Genomic DNA, 24593 nt, shown 5'->3' on the forward strand with positions numbered 1-24593 from the left:
GGCTCAAACTGCGTTGAAGTGTTTTTGGGGATTCTCCATTCATTGTGTTACCCCTCGTCCCCTGGTCAGACCATGGAATGCACAGGTGTGAAGAACGCCACCGTCTGCTTTCATTGCCACAGTGCCTTGCCGTCTGCCTGTGTGTCTGCTGACCGTGGAACACTTGTCACCACGGTGTCCCAGCGTGGAGAGCTGAGTGTGAATACACCATGTCATCGCCTTGTACACAGCTTTCGGGAAACACATTAGGTAAACCCCCGGCCTGGCTGCTCTCATCTCTGCGATGTTTTCAGACGACTGTCCCCAAGTCAGAACTGCCCGCCCCGGCACATGGGTAGAAGGACTGCCATCGCCGGGGAGACGGCACCTTCCAACACGTCCAGTGGAGGGATGGCAAGGTCCGAGCATGACACGCCTGCGAAGCGTTCAGAGCACTCTGATGAGAAGCTATTCTTCACGTTGTCGAGTCTCGTATCCCTGGCGGCCCCCATCCTCTCTCCTAACATCAGTCAGGAACACATGGTCCATCCATAAAGGGTTGACCCGTACAGCTGCTTTACGTGTTTGGGCGAACAGTCGCTCTGCGAGTCCTCGTCCAACACGGACACATCAGGGCGAGGCCCACAGCACATAACCGGTTGTGAAATCTCTCCCAATCAGACGGGTGGGCTGCCATTTCCTCCCATAGCCCAGCTCTGCAGAATACAGGACAGAACCACGAGGTGAACGAGCCCGGTTTACAGTAAGGGTTTCACACATCACTGCCCAAACAACAACGCAGATACATGGGGGATGTTATTGTGGAAAGGACTTATAAACAGCAGCGCCGGCAATTAGCCAGAGTGTGTTCTGTCTAGACAGAGTTCAACGTCATTATGCGAAAGGACGCGATTAGGCCAGCTATACACATGTAGAGCCACTGGGCAGAACCGGCGCTGTTTGTCCTCGCATCCCCTCCCCAGATGTCACAGGCCGACGTGGTTATTGGGTCCAGATTGATTACTGTGAGGGTGTGTGTCCAGACGCGCAGCGTGTGCACAGAGTGTGCACGTGTGTGTCAGCGAAACAGCCTTGATAACAGGGAAGAGTAGGCCGTTTTCGGATTGCAGGTCCCAACAGAGCTATAGTGGTGTACACATACACACAAACATGCACACACACAGTAGCAGATGAATATTATTTTGCTCACAAACAACCACAGTCACTTAACTAGCTCGGTTGTTTCTGTGTAGGCTCTATACTTATCAGTAACTGCTGGCAGAATTCACAGACAGGTATGATTTGATTCAGTTTCAACTAGATTATGCGCTTGTTTCTTCCAATTATGCTGCAAAACTGCCAGCCGCTCCTTTTTAATCTTCCTCGGATGCACCTAGCGAGACGGAGGAGGGCGGGAGACGGGTTCTCGCTCTGTTTATAAGTGTGTGCCGTGATTAAGGCAAACGAGGCCCGCCTCAACTATCTCTCTGAGTAGTGTTCAGTCATGTAAATAGTGCTGAACACATCCATGTGCTGCTTAATGACTGGGTCTTCTGGCCTGATTAAGACGTATCTGTTTTTTGTAACGGAAACAGCCTGGAGACTAAAGCATGGCCATGATAAAACACTGGATGAAAACTGTCTTCATAAGCAATATTTAACATAAACAGAAGTGGTTCACCGGAACTGAACCAACCCACAATACACCTTACCCACAATACACCCAACCCACAATACACCTTACCCACAATACACCCAACCCACAATACACTCAACCCACAATACACCTAACCCACAATATCAATCAATCATCAATCAATTTTATTTATAAAGCCCTTTTTACAACAGCAGTTGTCACAAAGTGCTTTTACAAAGACACCCAGCCTTAAACCCCAAGGAGCAAACAACCGTAGTGTTGAATTTCAGTGGCTAGGAAAAACTCCCTAAGAAGGCCCGAATATTAGAAAGAAACCTAGAGAGGACCCAGGCTCAGAGGGGTGACCAGTCCAATTGGAATAATTAATACATTTATCTGGGCTAAATCCAGAGTCTATTTAAAATTAGACTAGGGCAGAAGTATGACCAGATGGTCAATGAAAGGGACAGCAACGGGCCCCCCAAACCAGGAACTCCGCAGGTGTGGACCAGGACCTCATGTCCTGCTAAAGTTTAAAACGGGAGAAGACTGGGAAAATTCAGAAAATATATTCATCGTATCAACGATTTATAGTGGAGAAGGAGAACTTAGTGGGGAAGGAGAACTGACAATACACCTTACCCACAATACACCTGACCCACAATACACCCAAAACACATTACACCCAACCCACAATACACCCAAACCACAACACACCTAACCCACAATACACTCAACCCACAATACACCTTCCCCACAATACACCCAACCCACATTACACCCAACCCACAATACACCCAACCCACAACATACCTAACCCACAATACACCCAACCCACAATGCATTTAACCTACGGTGCGCCAAACCCACAATATACCTAACCAACGGTAATACTCCTAGTCAGACCATACCGTTACAGCCCTGGTAATACATCTAGTCAGACCATACCGTTACAGCCCTGGTAATACACCTAGTCGGACCATACCGTTACAGCCCTGGTAATACTCCTAGTCAGACCATACCGTTACAGCCCTGGTAATACTCCTAGTCAGACCATACCATTACAGCCCTGGTAATACTCCTAGTCAGACCATACCGTTACAGCCCTGGTAATACTCCTAGTCAGACCATACGGTTACAGCCCTGGTAATACTCCTAGTCAGACCATACCGTTACAGCCCTGGTAATACTCCTAGTCAGACCATACCGTTACAGCCCTGGTAATACATCTAGTCAGACCATACCGTTACAGCCCTGGTAATACTCCTAGTCAGACCATACGGTTACAGCCCTGGTAATACTCCTAGTCAGACCATACGGTTACAGCCCTGGTAATACTCCTAGTCAGACCTTACGGTTACAGCCCTGGTAATACTCCTAGTCAGACCATACCGTTACAGCCCTGGTAATACTCCTAGTCAGACCATACTGTGGCCCTTCCGGACCAGTCTAGTCATTAGCCTACTGGGAATGAATGTCTGATGTGATGACGTTTTGAAGACGCTAGAGACTGAAGTCAAGTAAACACGAGCCGACATCTGAGCAGGAAATATTGCCTCCACCAATTCTATTCTCTGCCCATTCCTACTAGTACTGAGTGCTGACTAAAGACCCAACTCACAATCACATCCGCCACCATAAAGTTATCAGCAGGGAAATGCTGTGGGCTGAGACAGTGGAGCCGGTCGGCAGTGGGCCGTCAGGTCCTCGTCTGCGAGCCTCAGCACCATAGCAAGGGGAGATTAATACTGTTGCTTCCTGCGCTATACCCTTCATTAAAAAAATACTAATTGGTCCAACTACTTAAATCAGATAGAGGGAACGTTTCCACTTCCTCAGCGCTGCTGAGACCAACATTCTCCTTTTTTCATTTACTTTTTAATTTGATCATAGTAGCGATTGCTCGTTCTGCTGGCTGATTCAACTCAACAGGATCCTAATCAATGTTCCGCTGCTTGACTAATGTACCAAGACTCCTTCTGGGGCTTGCTCATTAAAATGTTACAGCTACTGCAGTTTGCTTATTCAGAGTTATAAATTGCTGTTCATGAAGTAACCAGGACCGAATCAGTCAGCGAGAGGTTTAAACAAACATTGACACGGCGGCAATTAGCTAGCGATCTCAACGGACAAGCTGCTTCGCTCACAGTGATTCGTTCGTCCCGGTCGTCGATGTTGGCGCTGTCCTTCTTCCACGAGATGCTTGGCTCGGGATGTCCGCGAGGCGGCATGCACTCCAGGACAGCCGGCTCACCCGCTGCCACCATCACGTCCGCCGGGTTCTGTCTGAAGTCATCAGGAGCACTGCAGAAGGGGAGGGTGAAGAAAGGGTTAACGGTAGCTCAGAATCGCCCAAGGATCCAGTTGCTCCGACAGGAAGAGCATAATGACACCAAAACCAGTGACTCCAGTCAGACGGGAAATGTCAGGAAGTCAGTCAAGTTTATTTTACAAGCCTCGCTCCAATGCATTGTGTCATCAACAGGCCACAACACTAATCTGTGGCAACCAAATAATGACAAGGGGAAAGCCACTAGTCTCACCACGGCCTATAACTGAGGACTGTCACTGATCCATCACAATGTGGACCCTGTCTGCAGCAGCCACTGGAGCAAACATAGAGATAAAGAACGAAGGGGCTGTCCCAACACAAACAAAGCGGACCACCAACCAAACACTCCAGCCTGTGTGGAGATACAGGACTTGCTGAGCCCCAACGAGAACAGTGACAAGCTACATGTGGCAGATTGGACCCCACCCCCAGACACACAGACACACCCCCACCCTGGTCATCCCTATCCTCGTCACATTCGCTCCCTCCTTCATCCTTACACAAGCCTAACACGGAGTGGTTTACGTTGTTCTTGCATTACAACACATCTAATATGTTTCCCCACTCTGACCACTGCTGGACGTGATTCTCACCAGTATCGATTTTCTGGGAAGTGCTGAAATATAAAAAAAAAAAGAAAAATCTAAATAACCGTCCCATTGGCCAGCCTCAAACCCACACTTATACACTTAGTGATGCATTTTGGCAGATAAAAGCCCCATTAGAGTGGAGCTATAGAAGCATTAGCCTCCCTGTCTAATGTCTAATAGGAAGAACAGGGCTGAGCTAATGTGACAGCGGGAAATTACGTTTTAAGGGGAACAAACGAGCTGTGATGTGTCTCATTGAGCCAGACTTGCTACTGCAGAACAGAGCCATTTATCAGCACCATAAAACACATCAGAGGTACTCTATCTAGAGTGTAGAGCACACGAAACCCCTGCAAAAGTATCTTGTACTCTACGAAGCACCACACCCTAAACTAGTGTTCTCTGCATAAGTAGTGCCTTTGGGCTCCATGAAACGCTGCCACATGGATCCAGCATGTGATTGTACTATTGCGTAGCTGTGAGGCAGGATGCTTGTGACATGGTCGCCGAGGGCTTGAACCTCTCCGCCCGCTCACAGGCCGCGCTGATGGGGTTTACGTCAGGGAAGAAAGTCTTGATAAAAAAATATAAAATCCTGTCTACCTACAATGGGGCTGGTGATCACTTCCTCAGCTTGAGCAACGTGTGCGCGTGGAACGGCACAGGAACCGCCTCCAATCCAACCCCGCAGTCACCTCAAGCCCCTGATGCTGCTCCGAGCCACCTCGACTGCACCTCAACTCTGCCCCGTGCAGATCAAAGACAGGCTCTCACCAGGAAACACGCACCTCCAGACGGCCAACAAATTCCTGCCTAAACCCTTTAAGCACTTAATTGGCCATCGAGCTGAGATACAGCCCCCCACCCCCGGGTTTCTCGTAACGTTCCAGTGTTGGAGAGTGTCTGCAAGGCACAGTGGAGGGGAACCCAATCCCCCTGCAGGAAATAGTTCTCGGTGTGATCTGTGGTAATGGTTTCTCCAGGCTTCTCTAGCTGGCAGCGTCTCCATGACGCCAGGCCGAGCACAGTGCTCGTTCTCCAGCCCGGCAGCAGTCTAACCGAGTGACGAATGAGCTCATGAAGGCGACTGGTACAAGACAGGTCAGAGAAAGAGGAGGATGTTAACAAAAACACCCTGAAACCTAGTGAGGGTTCATAGAGCAGAGGACAGGAATGTGGCTAGTGGAAACCCATCTGCTGTTGACCGCATTGTTTTTCCTAGGGAGACACAGGGTCAACTCCAGTCTACTTTCACCATCAAATAAGGTCCACTGCAGAGAGAGGGCAGTTATTTTGTGACAGGGGGAGAAAGAGATTCTGCTGATGATGATAGTGGACAGTTCCCAATCCTCCAGGACACACCCATCTCCCATTAGGGTGGACAAGTTCAGTGATTTTGACCGCGTTCGCTCGGAAACGAAGGGGAATATTGATAGCTGTGTTTGATAGCTGTGTTTACAGCGACACCAGCAGGCTCCTCCACCTCTCCACTCCTCCACTACACCCCTCGCTCTCCGGCCTGCCTCGCTGTCCGCCCTCGTCCTCCCCCACCCTTCGTCAAACTCAGCCAACTACAGTGTCGGGGACGGCCCAACCCACCCGCATGGGGAGAAACCCAGTGTTGCCAGAGAGCTAGAGGGAGAGGAAATAAGGACGAGAGACAAAAACGGACGAGGGATCGAGCAAGCTGCAAATCTTCCGCCCGGAGAGATCCGGAGTCACGCCAGGAGCGGACGCCTCTGGTTTCCTGGTTCCACGGTGAGGTCCTCTGCCCCCCCATCAGCCCTGTAGTGTCAGACAGCATGGTAGTCCACGAGGCTTGGGATGATGAGCCTCCACGTTCATTTCGTTTCTGCTGCTGTTCCTAACCTGTCCATCTCTTCTTGTCACTCCCCCCTCTCTTCCTTTACATCTTCCTCTCTGCCCAGTGGGGCGGCAGCTGTCCCCTGGCAGATAATGTTTCCCAGGCTGTTAACAGGGAGGCCAAACACAGTGTGTGAACAGGCGTGTGTATGTGTGTGTGTGTACAGACGGCAAGATGGAGGGGTTCCTAGCCCTTAATATGTGGTTATGGACCGGAGTCACACAGGTCACAGCAGGAAGACGCCTCTTTGTCCTTTCTGGCTTTACTCAAACATGCGCTGCTAATGAGATGATGGAAGGCGACAGTACAACTGTCACACTGACATTGAAAGGCACTGGATTTAATACTCTGTGGATTTAACTCCAAATAAACTGTAAGCATGAACCCTTTTTATCCCAACTAATGTATATTTTCAAAAAGAACTAAGTCATACATCAATTTTGGGTGGTAATAAATCCACAACCTTTCAAGAATGGCCCCCGCATAGGATTTTGTTAGACAGCCGGCTGAGGAGATAGCGAACATCTGGAAGCTTCTGCCTGGTTCTGGATCTGCTGATACTGTTCCGGTGCAGACCTGACAAATCACTCCCCACAACCCCAGTAGCACACTGAGGCTAGGAACAGGCTAACCCAATTAAGCATGACCATCTTTTATCTTGGACGACTCCTGAAAGACGGTTAAGTAGCTGACCTTGCTTCACCAAGTTACCGCCTGCACCTCAACAAAACACGCACTCTTTCCGTACTTACTCCTTACTTGGAGATTGAAAACAGATGCTAAAATGTTGAATGAGAATTAGATTCCCTTGCAGTGCATCCGACATTAATGAAAAAGAAGACCTAATGCGACACACAAGCCTGAACAGGGTGATCAGATGAACTTTGTTCCTAGGAAATTAAAGGGATTACAGTAAGACATCCTCCTCCTCATGAAAAAAAATACAGTATTAAAAGGAGACCAACTGAGGACCTGAGGATTGTCTTAAAGCACATACAAACCTGAGAGCTTTTCCAGGAAACCACACAAAAAATAAAAACCAAAAGGCTGCAGGACCAAAGCAACGCAAGAAAAGGGAGAGAGCGACAGTGGAAGGCAAGATGCCTTTCGCTGTGTGTTCGGGAAGGGAAGTGAATGTGTATTACTGTGCTGGAGTCCCCATTTCCCCTCCCAGTGTTATTACGAGGTCAGTCTTGCTCCTGATAAAGTGAACAAATTGTCTTGATATGAGCAGCAGGGCACCACAAGCCAGGGCTGTACGACGCTCGCCAAACACGACAGCCCATAAATAACATAGGAATTAGAGGCGAAACGAGAAAAAGACTCCACAGCGAACAATGAGAAAATATGAAATGAGTAAGCGCTCCCAGATGTGTACATTGCTGCTGCTTTAGGCATCAACTTTTCAGGCTTCCCCCTCCTTCTCAATGCTCTCTCTCTGGCCTCTGGATGACATGGGAAATAAGTAGACGACAGAAAAATGCTACAAAACGGGAGTCTAACTAACTAGGTTGAATATGCTCATTCTGAATGTGGCTGTCAACATGTATCAGCAAACCTCGCCTGCTATGGTCAAAAGTGTGGGCCGGACCAGTATCTGTGGGGGCTGTCAATTCTCTTCAATAACACCAACCGATGGAGAGAAAGAAATGGGCGGCTTGTTTCACATGATCACATAGGTCTGTTGATTGTAGGTCATTAGTGTCTGGAACTAATCAACTGACCTGTGTCCACAGTCCTGTCATTAACTATGAGTCATTATCAACTGACCTCTGCCCATTGTCCTGTCATAAATTTTGAGTCATTATCAAACAGCCCTCTGCCGATTATCGTCATTACCTCTAGTTGTTATCTTAACACCCGGCAGCGGATTGATTAGATCCTGTAAGCACTTCTGCGTATGTACCACCGCTATCGCTAACAGTTTGACAATGAGTACCAAATGCTATGACTTATACTCACTTAAAATATCAGTCATTATTTGTTTCATTTGAATTTGAGTAGACTGTTGATTGGCCTGCTCATCCTTCTCTAGGTTGCTGATTGGCCAGCTAATCCTTCTCTAGGCTGCTGATTGGCCTGCTCATCCTTCTGTATACTGCAGATTGGCCATCCACAGGATGATTTCATAAGGTATGTTTGATAAATCATTTTGAAGTGGGTTTTCATGTTTGTCAACAACATTATTTGGTTGCGACTTGCTAGAATAGTGATTTTCACGTTACTTTGAAGGACTATGCGTGGCCTAAAACCTCCACGTCACCCCCCAGGGTGACCTGGCACAGACTGGCGGCCGTGTGCTTCCCAGGTGGTGCTACAGCCAGGGGGAGGCGTTGTGTGTGGACACCTTATCTGTTGCTCCTGCTATGAGCCCTGGGTTGGCCTGCTCAATTCTAGGCTGTGCTATGTGGTAAGACCTCCCATATTTAAACTGTCCATCTTGCCCCAAGCCTTGCCCTATGGTTTTCACACCTCATGCCACCCCCCCACCCCCCCTTCAGATATATATTCCCCTTTCAGCAGCTGATGCTCTTATATCTCCCACCCCCCCACTGATTCACAACAACGAGAGGCCCCACAGCCACGTTGTGTTAACCCCACCTCACCAAACCTGGGGATGGCGTGGGCAGTACAGGGTAAGTGTGTGTGTGTGTGTGTCTGGCGCGTGCACGTGTGTGAAACCTCTTGGCCACACTGTTTGTGTGTTAACAACACCCCCCCCCCCCCAGCCCCATGGCTGTTCACCCCCCGTCTCTTTTCCTCACCCTCCCTCCCTGACCCTACCACCAGGGAGATGAGATTGGACATAGCAGCTTCCACTTTCTCTTGCCCTCTCTCTCTCGTTCCTGTGCTATGAGCTCATGCCCTTCACACAGACACCCAAACACCGGCCGCTCCTGGTCCAGCGAGCGTGCCCGGTAGAATGCATGGTGAGGGTTAGATGGCTGCAGCCCTCTGGAGAAATCTAGACAACACAGGCAAAGAGAGAGCCGGAGCGGTTCTAGTCTATGGACCCAACATGACTTTTAATGGTTTGGAAAGTGGTCGGCTGAAGTGGTTTTAAGTTCAGAAAATGTCTTCTCACTTTGAATATTGAATCCTAAGAGTGCGTTCTCATACCACATTCTATATGATTGAAGCCTAGTCCGCAAAAAGGCATCAGTTTCCCACTTTCAAAGTGTGGAGTAGACTGCATGATCCCAGACAGTCAACATGTCCCAACAAGCTGATGAAAATACATGTAGCTTCAGGCTCTGCACCTGTTTCCTCTGACTATCTTGGATGGACTTCACACCACAACTACTGGTAACTTGAGGAACCCTGGAGATCCTCAAGGAAACTCTGGAGATCTTCAATAAAACCCTACAGTTCCTCAAGGAAACTCTGGAGGTCTTCAATAAAACCCCACAGTTCCTGTAGACTCCGGGGATTTTCAGTGAAACCCCTTTGAGGAATCGTTGCCACTCACAGGTTCAAATTTTGGATGAGGTGTTGGAGGTCTTCAATATTTGTATTTGTGTCTTTTATTTTTGTTAGCTTTTTTTTTTTTTACTGTTTTACATTTTTTGAAAATAACATGTTTGTGTACCCTTTTTCACGGAACCTTGTCTGAAGAAGATTACACATTTTAGAACCCCAAACGTTCTTTGAGACACTGACATCTACAGTGCCGTGGACATGAAACCACTGCGAGAGCAGAGGGAGACGTGATGTCATAGAGACCAGAGAGCGGAGACAGGATGTCCAAATTACCATTTTAAACAATCAAGCCGTGACATAAACTGTGCAGCTCCCAATGGAAATAACATGGCACGGTCGCAAACACGGCCCCAACATATTACATTACTACTAATATTTTAATTAACGTACGTATCCGCACTGTCATTCCTCCCCGGACCGAGCATACATCGACTTCAAAGCATTTCAACTATCGGATATTGATATTTGAGGGTGAATGTATGACAGTGGGTTTTGATCTTAATCCAACAGTTGAGCTGCACATGTGGAGCTAGCTTACACTGATATACAAATCCTAATTTGAGCCATCCAACTGCCCCGCTTCGGGGTGAGGCGCGAAGCTGGCATCCTCCCCCATCTCGCCCGAGAGTGTGTCCAACGGGGGGAAGGGGGCTCTTGGACTGGACCCTGCATGGGGTTTCCAATCCAAATCCCAGTGCTGGTATCCTGAACGTCAGATGTCCGACCGCGCTTTTCAGTGGCGCAGCAGAGGGCATGTCGACACCAGCCGAGCGCTGGAGGGACACCTTGGATGTTTTGGCAAACCTGTGTCACGCATGTCCTCTTCATTAGCCCCCTACCACACACACACACACACACAGACACACTAACCTACGCACCCATGCACGCAGAGGAAACCCTGCCCCGTAGCAGCGTGGACAGAGAGTCCATTGAGGGACTGTTTGTTTTAAATGGGTCATGAGTCTTCTCGTCAAGCTGAAGGTACAGAGATGGATGGCCTTGGCTTGGGTGGACATGGGGGGGGGGGGGGGGTTATACGACTGACTGATTGACTGAGCGACTTGGCACCTTTTAGTTAAATAAACACAGTCTGTTTGATTGGAGGGCTGGGGAGGGGGAGCCGGACTAAAATAAAGAGAGCGTTTGGAGGGCTCGGGGGACTAGCCTCCCCTTACACACTACCGGTCTCCAAAAGAAAACGGTGTTTAGAAAGCAGCAAGGAAACCACGGCAAGAAGCTACCTGCAGTTCCCGCAGCTACGGTCGTGGCCCACGCAACATACATCTGTGGCCGATCATCACATTTACATTTTATGATGGAAGAAAAAACACAATAACATAAACTGTTTCCAGAACTCTCCACTGAACAGACAGTTCCTACGGTAAATATTGGCATGTGAAAGTGATTAAACAGGCAGTTTGGAGCTGGAAGGAAACCCGTTACCCGTTAGTTACTTGCTGTGGAAACACACCATCAAGTATTATGGTTACCAAATGCTCTCAATACAATTTATACTGTACTCTATCCGTTAGGGATTGGTTCAGTCCAATAGCATTCCTTCAGAGGGTACTCTGGGGAGTTTCATACTCATAAAATCCTAACGAGGACAGAAGGACAGTAAATAAAAATCTTTGTCTGGTTGCTCATTGGAGCAGTGGCAACACTGTAGGTAGCTTCTTGTCAAGTGTCTTTTCACGTATGCGAAGACAATGTCTTCATCTAACCTTCTTGGGCTGTGTCTAAAGCCTGCCAGATAGCATCAAGGCATCAGTGTATGAGCGAACGCAAGTGAATGTGTCTCCCTGAGCAGACAAAGAAATACAACTTTATATGGGATACTGCAACGATTTTGCATAACTCACCCATGAGATTTCCTGCCCCGGAATATCTTACACAGTCCCACAATATAATGACGGTTAGTCCTTATCCAGTTTTTAACAAAAAAAAGTATTTGGTCTCTTGTGAACTGTTTTCATGTGGGTCTGCTTAGATATTGTAGCTAGCTTTCCAGCTCCCTAGGTGAACTCAGCTTGGCATCGACCCTAATCTACCCTCACTGTAAGGCCTCAGGACTGACAGAGCCCTCTCACACACTCACGTGCATGTATTCCTGAAGGCACCACTACCCACTTGTGAACTGGGGGGAGGGAATCCCATGCTCTGTGCAAAAACAGGCACACGGACAATATAGTACAGTAAGCCAGGAACTCTGAGCCAGATTTAACAGGCGACAGAAGGTGAAGAAATCCGTTAGTGATGCTTTGTTGCGGCGCTGGTCTGGTGCTTCCATCAAATCTTTACTGTAAACACGCACGTGTTCCACTGCTATATGATGTGTTAGAGTGTGTGTGTGGGTGTTTGTTTCTGTGCGTGTGTTATCTCTCCTGATCTGACTGAGAGCTTCTGTTAGCATTCCCTGCTGTTGCACTTCACTGCAATGGGTTCCTAACTAGCTGGCGCTCATTTATGTGAATTTTAATGCTCATTATTTATCCCATCCTCCGTCTGTTTCTCTCTCACACACACACACACACACACACGTAGGTTTTCATTGGAGTGCCTCCCATTGTAATAGGATTTGTGTCCCAATCTCCCCGTTGGTTTAAGAGCACGCTCGCTACTTCAGATCCACTCGGAGGCTCCTCAGAGGCCCGCACGCGGAGACAGTCCCTAATTCCCGACCGTGTGGTCTGCACATGGACTACTGCCGTCTCCTTCCTAGAGCTGCTGTTCGTGAACACGGGCCCCCCCAGTCTTCTGCACCACCATCCAGACTCTCAAGCATCTGCAATGAGTGCCTTATTAAAACAATCTTCCCAATTAACATTCCTGGCCCCTGGAGTCCACCCCCACAACCCTGCGACCCCCCCGGAACCCTACGACCCCGCCCTCTCGCCCCCGCGACCGCGGCGCAGACACGGCTGCGGAGGAGGAGCCGGGCCAGACACAGGAGCCCTGGATGTGGCCAGGGACCATGGGGGTGAGGTCGGGGGTGGGGGGGGGGGGCTCCCTGTCTGTTGCTGGAAAACCAGCAGATGGCGAGTCATGTGTGGCAGAGCAGTAGGGACGGCATCTCTGACAGAGTGTGTGCACGCGTGTCTTCCTGCGTGTGCGCGGGTGTACGTGCGCATGTGCTTGTGTTCATTTACGACTCAAGGGAGGCGTATACCATGGGCAGGTTCCACGGGAAGGTGTTTTACTGACTGTGGAGACAACGTGAGTCGTCACAGTGTGACTTGGTAGGCAGTGATGTGGCATCACCGCTCTGGGGAAGACGGCCTGAAAGATCGGCCACACAGAGAACGACGGAGACGGTTATAGTCGGGCAATGCCGAGCACATTGGGCTTTGTTGGATACACAGCCGTGGTCCCGCTGAGTGGAGCTGCAGAGTGGAGACATTAGAGTTGAGTGTGTCCGGCCGGGTTTCCAGGGGGATTTAGGAGATATCATAAAAACACCCCCTGGCTAGGCCCTGGTACAGCTGGACATGCCCATATGAAAACAAAAATACATCTATTTAAAATAAATGTCACTATGGATTGTACTCAAATCGCTGATCTGAATTTTACATTATTTAGGTGATGACATTTTGGGAAAGTGAGAACCTTTGGCCAGTCCTCACATACAAAAAATGAAAAGTTTAGGCTTGGGGTAAATTTTTGTGTTAGGGTAAGAACAAGGTTAAGGGTTAAGCTTATAATTCGCATCAGGGTTAAACATCAAGGGTTAGGTTTAGGGTTTAGGTTAAGTTTAGGCATATAGTTTATTGAAGTTAACCCATACGAGTCACCAGAGTGATTGAATTTGCCAATTTTATTGTGTCCGTTATGTTTGTGATTTTATGGGGTGTTTTCGCAGAAACTTGCGAAAAGGAAAATATAAGCAATTATAGTAAATGCAATACCAGAATCGACCATCTTTTTTGGGGGGGCCCTAAAGAGACAGACGTCACTAAGATGTCGATCAATATTTAACCAAACATTTTAATCCAAACATTTTCAGCTGAAACACACAGAGCCTTAGATACAGGTGAATCCGTCTGGAGTCATAGAACCTGGTCCAGCAGAGTAGTAGAGTAGTCATAGAACAGGGTCCAGTAGAGTAGTAGAGTAGTCATAGAACATGGTCCAGTAGAGTAGTAGAGTAGTCATAGAACATGGTCCAGTAGAGTAATAGAGTAGTCATAGAACATGGTCCAGTAGAGTAGTAGAGTAGTCATAGAACATGGTCCAGTAGAGTAATAGAGTAGTCATAGAACATGGTCCAGTAGAGTAGTAGAGTAGTCATAGAACAGGGTCCAGTAGAGTAGTAGAGTAGTCATAGAACATGGTCCAGTAGAGTAGTAGAGTAGTCATAGAACATGGTCCAGTAAAGTAGTAGAGTAGTCATAGAACATGGTCCAGTAGAGTAGTAGAGTAGTCATAGAACATGGTCTAGTAGAGTAGTAGAGTAGTCATAGAACATGGTCCAGTAGAGTAGTAGAGTAGTCATAGAACATGGTCTAGTAGAGTAGTAGAGTAGTCATAGAACATGGTCCAGTAGAGTAGTAGAGTAGTCATAGAACATGGTCTAGTAGAGTAATAGAGTAGTCATAGAACATGGTCCGGTAGAGTAGTAGAGTAGTTATAGAACATGGTCTAGTAGAGTAGTAGAGTAGTCATAGAACATGGTCTAGTAGAGTAGTCATAGAACATGGTCCAGTAGAGTAGTAGAGTAGTCATAGAACATGGTCCAGTAGAGTCCCTGGAACAAGTTGATGGTTTTGGTGTTGCTCTAGATCACCCACAGGCTGATCAACAATGGTAAGGGTAACACAGTATGCTGTGGAAAAATGGTTTCCCAAACAATAATAACAAATGTTTTCACTGTACAAAATGTGTACATTTGTAGAATATGATAACACTAAACTCATTTTCTACAACTCAAAATCTAAATTATCTAGGCTAAATTCATCTTAAAACAATTGCATATGTTAACTTTGCAACAACAAAGGTTAGGGTTGGAGTAATTTAAGTCCGGTTTCACAGACACGATTAAGCCAAGTCTAGGACTAAAACATCTAGTTCAATAGAAAACTCCAGAGCTTGTTTTTTTTGTCCAAGACTAGACTTGATGTGTCTGCGAAACCGGCCCTTAGGGTTAGGAACTAGGAATAAGGAAAACGTGTTTCTCTAAGGTTTCTCCATTTCCGGTCGTCATTTTGAATGCAATTCAGGGTGTTTGTGCTACATTATGTGTGGTGTGTTTACAAAAAGAGCATCAAGTTGGGCATCAGTTAGCCTGGTTCATTGCGTGTGTGTGTTTGGGCAAGTGTTTGAATGTTTTATGTCTCTTTGTGTGTGTGTGTGTGTGCGTGGATTCTGTATTTTAATATTCTAAATTACACTTGCCGTGTGTCATGTCTACTATAGGCCACTACGCTTAATTAACCCTATCTTAATGAGATCCGGTCGAGACTGACATTCATAATGTCCTCTACAGTGAATGTCAAACAGTTCTGATTCACAACAGCCACTGTCCCTTTCATCTCAATTCGTCATAATGGAAATCTCAACCTAATACACTTGCGCCTCCGTCTAATTTGAGGGAGGTTTCTTTGGGGGTAACAGTAGTGCAGTTTGGTACGGACGGAGGATGTTTGATCGAAGTCGGGGAGACAAAGATACGGCTCCGTTACATAAGTTTACGCTGGAGTGGTGACTGGGCTGGGAGAAACCTGAGACTATGGGGAAGGAATGGGACAGGAAAACGCACTGGAAGGCTGTAGGAAACACAACGGAACCCAGGCACAGCACTATGGCTAGAAGCTTCAGCCTTTCGCCATGGCCACTTTGATTTGACTCCACCGTTTCTTCCTCTCATATCGCCTTACCAGGCTCAGGAGAGACTAAGAGAGAAAAAGAGAGAGGGAGACAAGGAAGGGGAGTGAGAGAGATAGAAAGAGTGAGCGAGAAGGAGAGAGAGACGGCGCGAGAGAGAGCACAACATAGAGGAGACGTGTGACTGGGGGTTGAGCGCAGAGGGGATCGTAGGGAGATAGAGCCCAGGAATGTTCCGGAGGGTGAGACAGAGCAAATAGGGGTCCTGGGATCTAAACATGTGCTGGAGCTCCTAGAGGGGCACATCTTTCTCTGATCAGCGGGCTCAGTGGCCCCGTCCCAATGGCTTCCACATGGCCTCTAAACTGTCCCAGATGGGTTAGGGGAGATGAAAAGATGACCATATCCCTATCTGTAAGGGATCTGTTACACAGGGAAAAGATAGAGAGAGAGAGAGAGGAAGAGTACGGAGAGAGAGCGAGAGAAACAGAGTGATGAGATAGGTGATGGGAGGGTGGACATTTTGTCTGATTCAAAGTGATTTTTTGAAACAGTGTAAGCACTAGGGATTATCACCTTCATTGTCTGTTAAATGTGTGTCAACGGAATCACGTAGCAAAGCACTGAGGACAAAGTCATGAATGCGTGCCATGAATTACCCTGAGCCCAGTAAAACGGACGTGTCATGGGGCCGGTACATGGCTGTTAACCTATGGATGCCCAGAGTTCAGGGATTCACAGAGGGAGCAGAGGGAAAGAAAACACAAACAAAAGCACTCTAGCGGTTCCTTTTTTTTTTGGTTTTATGGTCGTAGGCTGATTCATAACGCCGTTCCCGCAAGCTTAGAGTTCAGACACACTGAGACGGGCGACTACACCAACACGTCCCCCCCTGCAGAATATCAGCTCGATTTATGGAGCAGAGAGAAAAAGTCCTTCCTCTCCTTCCCCTTCTATGCTTTTCTCAGGTGCTGAGAAACATGCAGAAAACCCAAACGGCGCAAGGGATTGGATGAACACAAGGAGAGGGGAGAAGGCGTATTCCGGGTATAAACAGAGGTACTTTGACATTCTTAACAATGTTTCATTTGCCAGGCTTCAGAGGTTTACCGGGCCGGTCGGCTAAATGTGTGTTTCTACGTCTTCCCTGCCCAGCCAAGAGCCGGCAATCTCCTTTGCCAAGCTAATCATTTAACAGCCACAAAGGTTTACACTGTTTATCCCCACAACTTTGTGTAATGTTAAGTCAAGTTGTCCGTGTTACACTTTAAAGCTCATTTCTATGCTAAACACAGCGACAAATCAAGCATGCGATTTGACGTTTAATGTTGAGCAAAGCGGTTCATTGCGTGCAGTCGTAAAAAACGGAATGCATATTAATTTTCCTGACATACTCCTGTATGAGTAGATAAAATATAGACTTTAAAACAGACCCTTGGGTCCCATCCCAGTTTAGTCTCTCTATTTTCTCTGTGTAATCTACACTGCTGTACTTCAGCCTGCAGGACGGGCAGGTGTTTCTGAGGACACTGAGCAGAAGCGCAGACCTCCAGATCACCCCATGCTCCATAAAGGACCAACATGGCTGCCGCACTGACGTGGGACTACCATGCGGCCGGGCCTGTCCCAGAGACCCAATGACTCGCGTAGGGATTACCACAAGTGGAGACGACCCGGGGGCCCATCTGGACTGGAGGACGAGTGGAGGCGAGGGGGAGAGGAAATTAAAAGAGGGAAGAACAGGCTGGATGATTTGGGGGGAGGGGGGCTGCAGATGTGAAGACCCTGGATGCCAGAGGAGTGTGCAGAGGATGAGAGGGCTGAGGTTTTAGGTATACTAAACCAACACTGCCTCTTGACTCAACAGCCCTTATCAGGGTCACAGTATAAAGAGAAGAAGAGACGAGAGGACAGAGCTCATGTGGCCAGTTAAACCTTGGCTACTTCATTTGCCGTACATTCCATCATGGCACTTAAAGGAAAAGGGAAAACGTATTTAATGAAAACAAGACATGAAACTAATACAGGGAAATACTGGAGAAACAGTGGGGCATGATGGGACATATGATACAGTGTTTTCTTCCTTTTCATGGTATGATTCTTGGCTCATAGGAGGAGCCATAAGCTGGTCTGAGTTTGTCTCTGGCTCCTTTCTACAAGTCTGTGGACAAGGGAGATTGTATGTCTGTATCTGTTCATGTTTTAATAATCTGGTGGGGACTGAACATCCAAGGAATACCATTTGGGGACCTTTCACTGGGTTTAGGGTAAAAGTTACATTTGGGGTTATGGTTAAAATGAGGTGAGGTTTGGTGATCATGTTCTGAGTTTGGGTTCGGTTTTTTGGGGCTAGGTTAAGATAAAGGTTAAGGTTATGTTTCGGACAGACAGGCTTTTGAACATGAGTAATCAATTGGTTTCCTGTAAATTGTGAGATTAAATTTTTTTTTATGTGTGTGTGTTTGTGTGTGTATTCAGTGGTGGTATTTCGTGAGCAGCTCCGTGTACAGACACAGAAGTATGTGAAGTACTGCCAGTCCATGTGGTCGGGGGGGGGGGACACCTCATTAGCACCTACTGGACATGGACATGCCCAGCGTCAAACAAGACACAGCTTCACGGAACACCCCCCGGAAAACCCCTCCCAAACCCTCCCAAACCACCATAAGGGTGTCTAGAGCGGAGAAAGAGGCAGAGACAAACAGACAGAGGGAGAAAACCCAGAGACAGCAGCTCATCTAGCCCCACCCCCGGCTTCACATTTCCTCCTTAAACAACCTGAACCTCCTCATGCAGAGTCAGGAGTGAGTGAACAGACAGAACCTTTCCCACCCCAGATAACACATGCCTAGCATTCCTCCCATCTATGCTCAGCTCCAATCAGCGCATGGATCCATGTTTAGTGTTTACCAGGTCAAATATGACAACAAGGCCATGATAAGACGGCTAGGATCTAAAAAGCTACATTGTTCTCAAAAAGGGAACAAAGGGATCAGAGGGAGGATGAGATGGGACTTGTCAACCTTGGAAGCTGAGTTGAAGAGGGGATGCTCGCAGCTCGCTGAGGACAAGCAAAATCAAACCAAACGGTTGGAATGCGGGTTGGGCCTGCCGGCTGGTACCGCCTATAGGGGAGGGAGGAGCCTCGGAACACGCCTCCCAAGTTTTCCCAAAAGATACTGCAGAAAACTGTGCGATATCGGGACAGAGCTGGACGCACACCCGCAATGAAGAGTTCTGACAGACTGCACCATTAAAAAACAAAAATTTTCAGAGAATCTAAATCTCATTGTCTGTGTTGGTGTTCAGCACATTCTGTAAAAGTGCCTGCATGGTCTCCGACAACAGAGAGATAGAGAGAGATAGCAATCTCTGCAGGCTCCCATTGTGGTGTGTGGCTTTACATGGGCCGCGGCCCCCGTGGGAGAAAGAGCACACCTGCACAGCAGACAATGGGAAGCTCTCCAATAGACGTTGTAGCTTTGAAGTGGCAATGGATAAGAGGCTCTCTCCTATGGTACAAATCACCTGTGGTCACAGACCGTGCTTTGTGATGAAAGAGCTTTGACATAAGTCGGTTGGGTTTGAAGGACATTCACGAGTTTGGGTCAACCACATTCCCCACGTCAGTGCTCACCTGAGCTGGAGAACAGAGAGGGGAACGCGTTTCGATTTCGGTCATGAAAATAAAAGATTAAACAAAAAGTGGGCATGGAGTGGGGGTTTGTGGGGGCTCACGGCACCCAAAGCTGACCCCAACCCAACCCCATGAGAATTTCACCAGTGCAACTCCCATTCTGACACCAAGGCCGTGTTTGGTCTGTCTCACAGCCCCCATAACAATCATCTAGCAAGTAAAATGCAGCCTCATAAAACCCACTGGATTTTTCGATTATGAGAAAACCATGAATAATTCAACACGCCCTGGCGACGGCCACTTCTCCCCGTGTTTGCGGGATGGCTTTCTAGGGTAAAAAACCACCGTCCCGACCACCCGGCTTCCAGAGACGGGACGAAAATAACAGCGCGGCTCGTGAAAAATAAATCCAGAGGAATGGCCGAAGGAGGGAGGTGGTGAAGAAGGTGCCTGGAAAACAAAGGAGCCACAGAACACTTCACATCTTATTGCTTAAACACACAGTCAAGTGAGTGGAAATGATGACATCAGAGGCACGGCGAAGGCGTGTGTGTTCCCTTTAGTGGCAGGTCTGTCAACGGGACTAGCTTCAGCGCTCCTAAAACCCAGGCTCCACCTCGCGTCTGTCACTAGCTATTCTATGACCGTCCCTCCTCACCGACTGTCCTGCCGTGACTACATCGTCTGGGCCGCTTGTTGGAAAAACAAAGTCCTCATGTAGGATGAATGTATGCCTGGGAGAGGACCATGGGGAACGGACAATAGGCCGTGTGAACGTTACCGCCCTGCCGAAAGGTGACGCCATGCCCCGTCCATAGAAACTGCCCGAGTGCCCGTGGAAGACTGTCGGCAGTGTGGTTAGGCGCCTCATAGCCCTTCCCACTTTTCCAAACACAGCCCGCGACCACCACAGCGCGTGAACTGAAACATCTTAAAAGTGACATGAAGGCCAGCTAGTCTCCGTTCTCTTTCAGACAATCCCACCGGGGACACATATTTTTTCGCTGCGTTAACCAGATGGATTTCACCCACCAGAGAAGCGCAAAAGAAACTAAATGTAAGGAGTAAATAAGCAGTCCTCATTCAAATCAATGTTTTGCCTGTTCCATTCATCCCACCCAATGGACGAAATCCAGGTGGATTACCTTGGAAAACACTGCACTGTAGCTTCAGCGCCTGAGGCTTGTAAAGCTTCTGTTAGATCTGAGGGTCATGACCCCGGTGAACCCTCTTAAGACGCACTAACTGTGCGTTGCCTTGGCTACCGGCTCCAGCGCTGCCTCTGGTCCGTACAGCAACCACAGGCAAACATCCAAGCAGGGAACAGCGGGATAAAATCCATGAAAAGTTCATTTCCTGGCTCAGTGTGTTTCAGTTTGTCCGTAATAACTCCAGCAATGAGAAAGAAAATGAAATAAAGACAGATTAGGTGCAACGCTCGTTCAGCGACTAGGGCACGCGTGCACACTCGCCGTCTTCGAAGCAGGCGCCAAACACGTCCGCACCGAGCCAAAGACGGCGGTCTGGGACGTCTCAGGGAGGAGGTTATTCTATATGTCCCATCTGGCCTCCTGTAAGTCCACTGATCGTCAGCTTCGGTGCCCTGGTGCTCGTCGGGGGAACCCCACCGAGCTGTTCTAAACTGAAGGCTACGCAGGCGCCGCGGCTGTTAACAACAGCATCGTAGAGTCTGTCGAGTGGAAACATCGGGGTACGGATGGGGGCTCGGCCGGGTCAACGGTTGGCAAACAGACAGGGACCGATTTCAGGTTGGCCGGCACGGTTGGATCTCTCGTGACAGGACTACACCAGAATCTAAAATAGCCACAGTTTTAAAGTCGAGGGATGAAAAGATAGACACAATCTGGGAACAGACTGCGGTTTTCCCTGTTTCTTTCTTTACTGGGGACAGTGCTCTTACACAGATATGAACACATTTACACCCACTAAACCAGCAGTAAGAATGATTATTTTACAGAGGCAATATTTTCATTCATCTACTGAAGTGTGTGTGTGAGTCGTTGTCTATGAAATGGCTCATTTTAGAAATGTCTGGTCTACCCCTTTTTCCTTTTTGTTCTCGGAGCCAAGTGTAAAACGGTATATTCTGGTGTTTGCTCCATTTTGTCTCCCCCCGTTTAAGTCATAGCTATTATTTCTTGAAACCCAACGCTGAATGTTCTGTTTCTTTTCAATTTCCTATTCAGAGCAGCCCAAGCCCTCCCTGCCCCTCTGTACCCCACTTCAACAAGCTCTCAAGACCTAGCAACTTGGCCAACTATATCCCTAAGCCCAGCAACAACAAACACTGCTTACGAGTCTGTTCTATTCAATCAGTCCAAAACAAAACAGGCAAAAGGAACACTGTGTCTAGTAGCTCCCATAAGAACACATTGCCTTCCCTCTAATTGTATCTGGCTGTTGGCCCTTACATTTAGCTTACCGAGAGTTTGGTTTATTTACTCTTATGAGGGCTTAACAGTGTTAATACACTTGTTTAGACCAGACAGACAACAAGCAAGCCATTGTCTTCCATGGGGAGTCCCTCTCCTACCCGGACATCCCTTCCCAACTGATAGCATCCAGTGAAATGTGGCTGAAGAAAAGCCTCTAATGGGCCTGAAATCAAAGCTAATTGGTTCCTATTTGGCCCCTTCCTGTCCTGGAGCAAAGGGAATTCTGGGAGAATATTCTGCTGCAGACTTCACAGGGTTCCACCAACACACTGAGATAATGAGCTTAAGGAAGTGTGACACTGATGGTGATCCTGTGTCCGGCCCCCTCCATCTGATGGGAGTGACCTGCTACTGGGCAGCCCGGGCCTCTGACGCGTCTACGGACTGGCTGACACTCAGCTCTGGTAGTTCCCATGGCATTGGTCCGTCAGCCCAATGCTGATTCACAGTCGGTAGACTGTGTTATTTCCTCTCTGGATAATAGCATTGTTACCAGTATGGACTTGTAACAAAAAGGGCAAAATAAAATAAGTATGTGTCTCTGTGTGTATCCATGTGCACGTCTTGAGTTGATTTCATTTCAGTAAGCGTCATCTCTCTCTGCTCTCTGGATGTAATCAAGCACAAAATGCACTTAATTCAATCTCTGAAAATCAATGGCAGAAACGCTCCACGGTGCTGGGAGATAACACAAATGAAGCAAGACGGGACGCCGATTAGCAGCACTGGCTACACAATGCACTGCAAAGCTGTGCAGCTGGCCCGGGGACAGGACGGGCTACCTCCTCTATTTACTGTAATCCGCTCACTCCCAATTGCTCTCCCAATCGAACGTTTGTTCACCAAAGACAAACCGCTAAGAAAGGAAAGAGAACTAGGCCTCGGTTACTTTAAAGACATTCCCGAGAACACTCAGCTAGCCTAACCGGACACCAATCATGGGGACGTGGGGAAGGAACAAGATCCCGCTATCAGCTTAGTGACCCGGATTGATACCAAAGACACTGTTGTTCCCAGGTTGGCGTCGCCGTTCAGTGGCACAACCTGAGACTACCCGTGTCACCAGCAACCCCCACATTTTCCCGTGTCATTCTATCCCTTTTCCTCCTCCCCGGAATGCTCTCCGCTCCTAAGCCCCACCCCAGTGGCTCTCTCATGCGGTTCGACAGATCCAGGGTCATCTGTAGAGGAGGTGCACCAGGTTACCCGTGACTGTTGACCTCTCCCTGTGGTCCTGAACGGAGACAGTGACCCCTCCGCGTCTGTCTGGTCGGCGTCCTGTCTGGGGTCAGCGAGGTAACAGGAAGAGGGATGCTGGGTAGGGAGGTCTAGAATGTGTGACTGACCAGAGTGGAGAGACACTGAATCTCGGTAAATGGACCAGATCATATTCTAGAATGACAAGTAGTCCACAGAAGTTTGTCTCGTGCATAGAGTTAGAAATAGGTCTCCCCCCGTTAGTCAGTGTATCATAATGTCAGTTGACTTCCTTCAACCCGAGATAAGGCTAGGATAGATATCTAATGCCAACACTAGTCAAATTTAGAAAACAAGATGTGACTGTACCTTTTCAAACCACCCAGCTCCATTCAAATTATTAGGTCAGTGACAAGCCTAGCTGGTTATTGCTGCAACATGTCTTAACTTTGAGTTATGTCATTTTAATTCCAACCTTACTTGATTAGCCAGACAGGTTTTATCCTTATTTATCCCACACGGAGGCTCTAACCTAATGCACAACACACTACATCTGCCAATTCACCTAGAACGTTATACAGTATGTATCATTATTGTTTAGAAAGCTGAGAACAAAATGTTGCTTTAAAAGTTAACGAAACTGTCCGTTTGTCACATCCCTTGTGCATGCTTGAACATGTTTTTCTCCCAGTTTAATCCCATAATCATCACTATGGTGTAGAGAGAATTTTCAACTGTCTAGATTTAAAGACACGCTACATTTGCTCAGTGTGATGGTCCTCTGTACATCTAGCCAAGAATAATGAACAAAGCTCATTGGTGAAAGAAACATGCCATCACTCCATGGGGGTTTGGTGACGGGAGGTACAGTAATTTTAGTACCTCAGTATCACTTTAACACACTGACACAGTTTCTCTGCACCCTGTGGAGATAACATCTCACACTTCCTATTACCGACCCAACTAGCCAAACACGGGCCAATCACGGATGAGACTGTGTAATTATATACTGGGACTCTAACCCCACATCAGCTACTCAGACATGACAATCCCTGTACACCTCACATTAATATAATCTACTCACATGGACTGCAATTTGTCTGGAAAAATTCTATCCAGCACTTCATTATAGAGAGACCGCTATTAAAAACAACAGAATTACCATTTCAATGAGCTAGCCATACTGTGCAGCGACGCAGGCGTTTCAAAGAGTAATTGTCTCCATTAAGGAAAGAGAAATAGGTGGTGAAAGTGAGTTTTGAGAATATGAAAGCTATGTACCTCTGTGAGTGTGTGTGTGTGTGTGTGTGTGTGTGTGTGTGTGCATACTTAGTGGAGATATCCGGCAATGTTTTGCCCACTTTCTCAGTGTCTACGTTGGATAATAGTCTAAAGTGCAATTTCTTTTATATTATAAAATATTTAGACTAAATATTAGTATTAGGTCTTGAGTAGAGGGTTTTTATATCAGAAGGTTGTGCCAAACAGGTTACATACATCATATGAAAGAACGTCTAACGGTGGTTCCCTGTTACACAGTTGCTAGAGAATTGGGCTTGCAACACCAGGAAAGGGGAGTTTGATTCCCAGGAGCACTCATAT

At 47.7% G+C, this 24593-nt stretch overlaps 1 protein-coding gene across 3 annotated transcripts in view; it reads right to left on the minus strand.

The window, feature by feature from the left end:
- Positions 1 to 24593, minus strand: part of robo1 (roundabout, axon guidance receptor, homolog 1 (Drosophila)) — a 160783-nt gene that overhangs the window by 51289 nt on the left and 84901 nt on the right. For 2 of the 3 annotated variants that reach the window (XM_034291657.1, XM_034291656.1), the window contains exon 3: positions 3763 to 3919. In XM_034291657.1, coding sequence (XP_034147548.1) covers positions 3763 to 3919 — 157 coding nt within the window. Of the gene's footprint in view, positions 1 to 3762; positions 3920 to 4158; positions 4253 to 24593 lie in introns of those variants that run through there. The other variant, XM_029119536.2, reaches the window with a different exon arrangement.

This window comes from Esox lucius, chromosome 1 (genome assembly GCF_011004845.1).
Source record: "Esox lucius isolate fEsoLuc1 chromosome 1, fEsoLuc1.pri, whole genome shotgun sequence".
Lineage (NCBI taxonomy): Eukaryota > Metazoa > Chordata > Actinopteri > Esociformes > Esocidae > Esox > Esox lucius.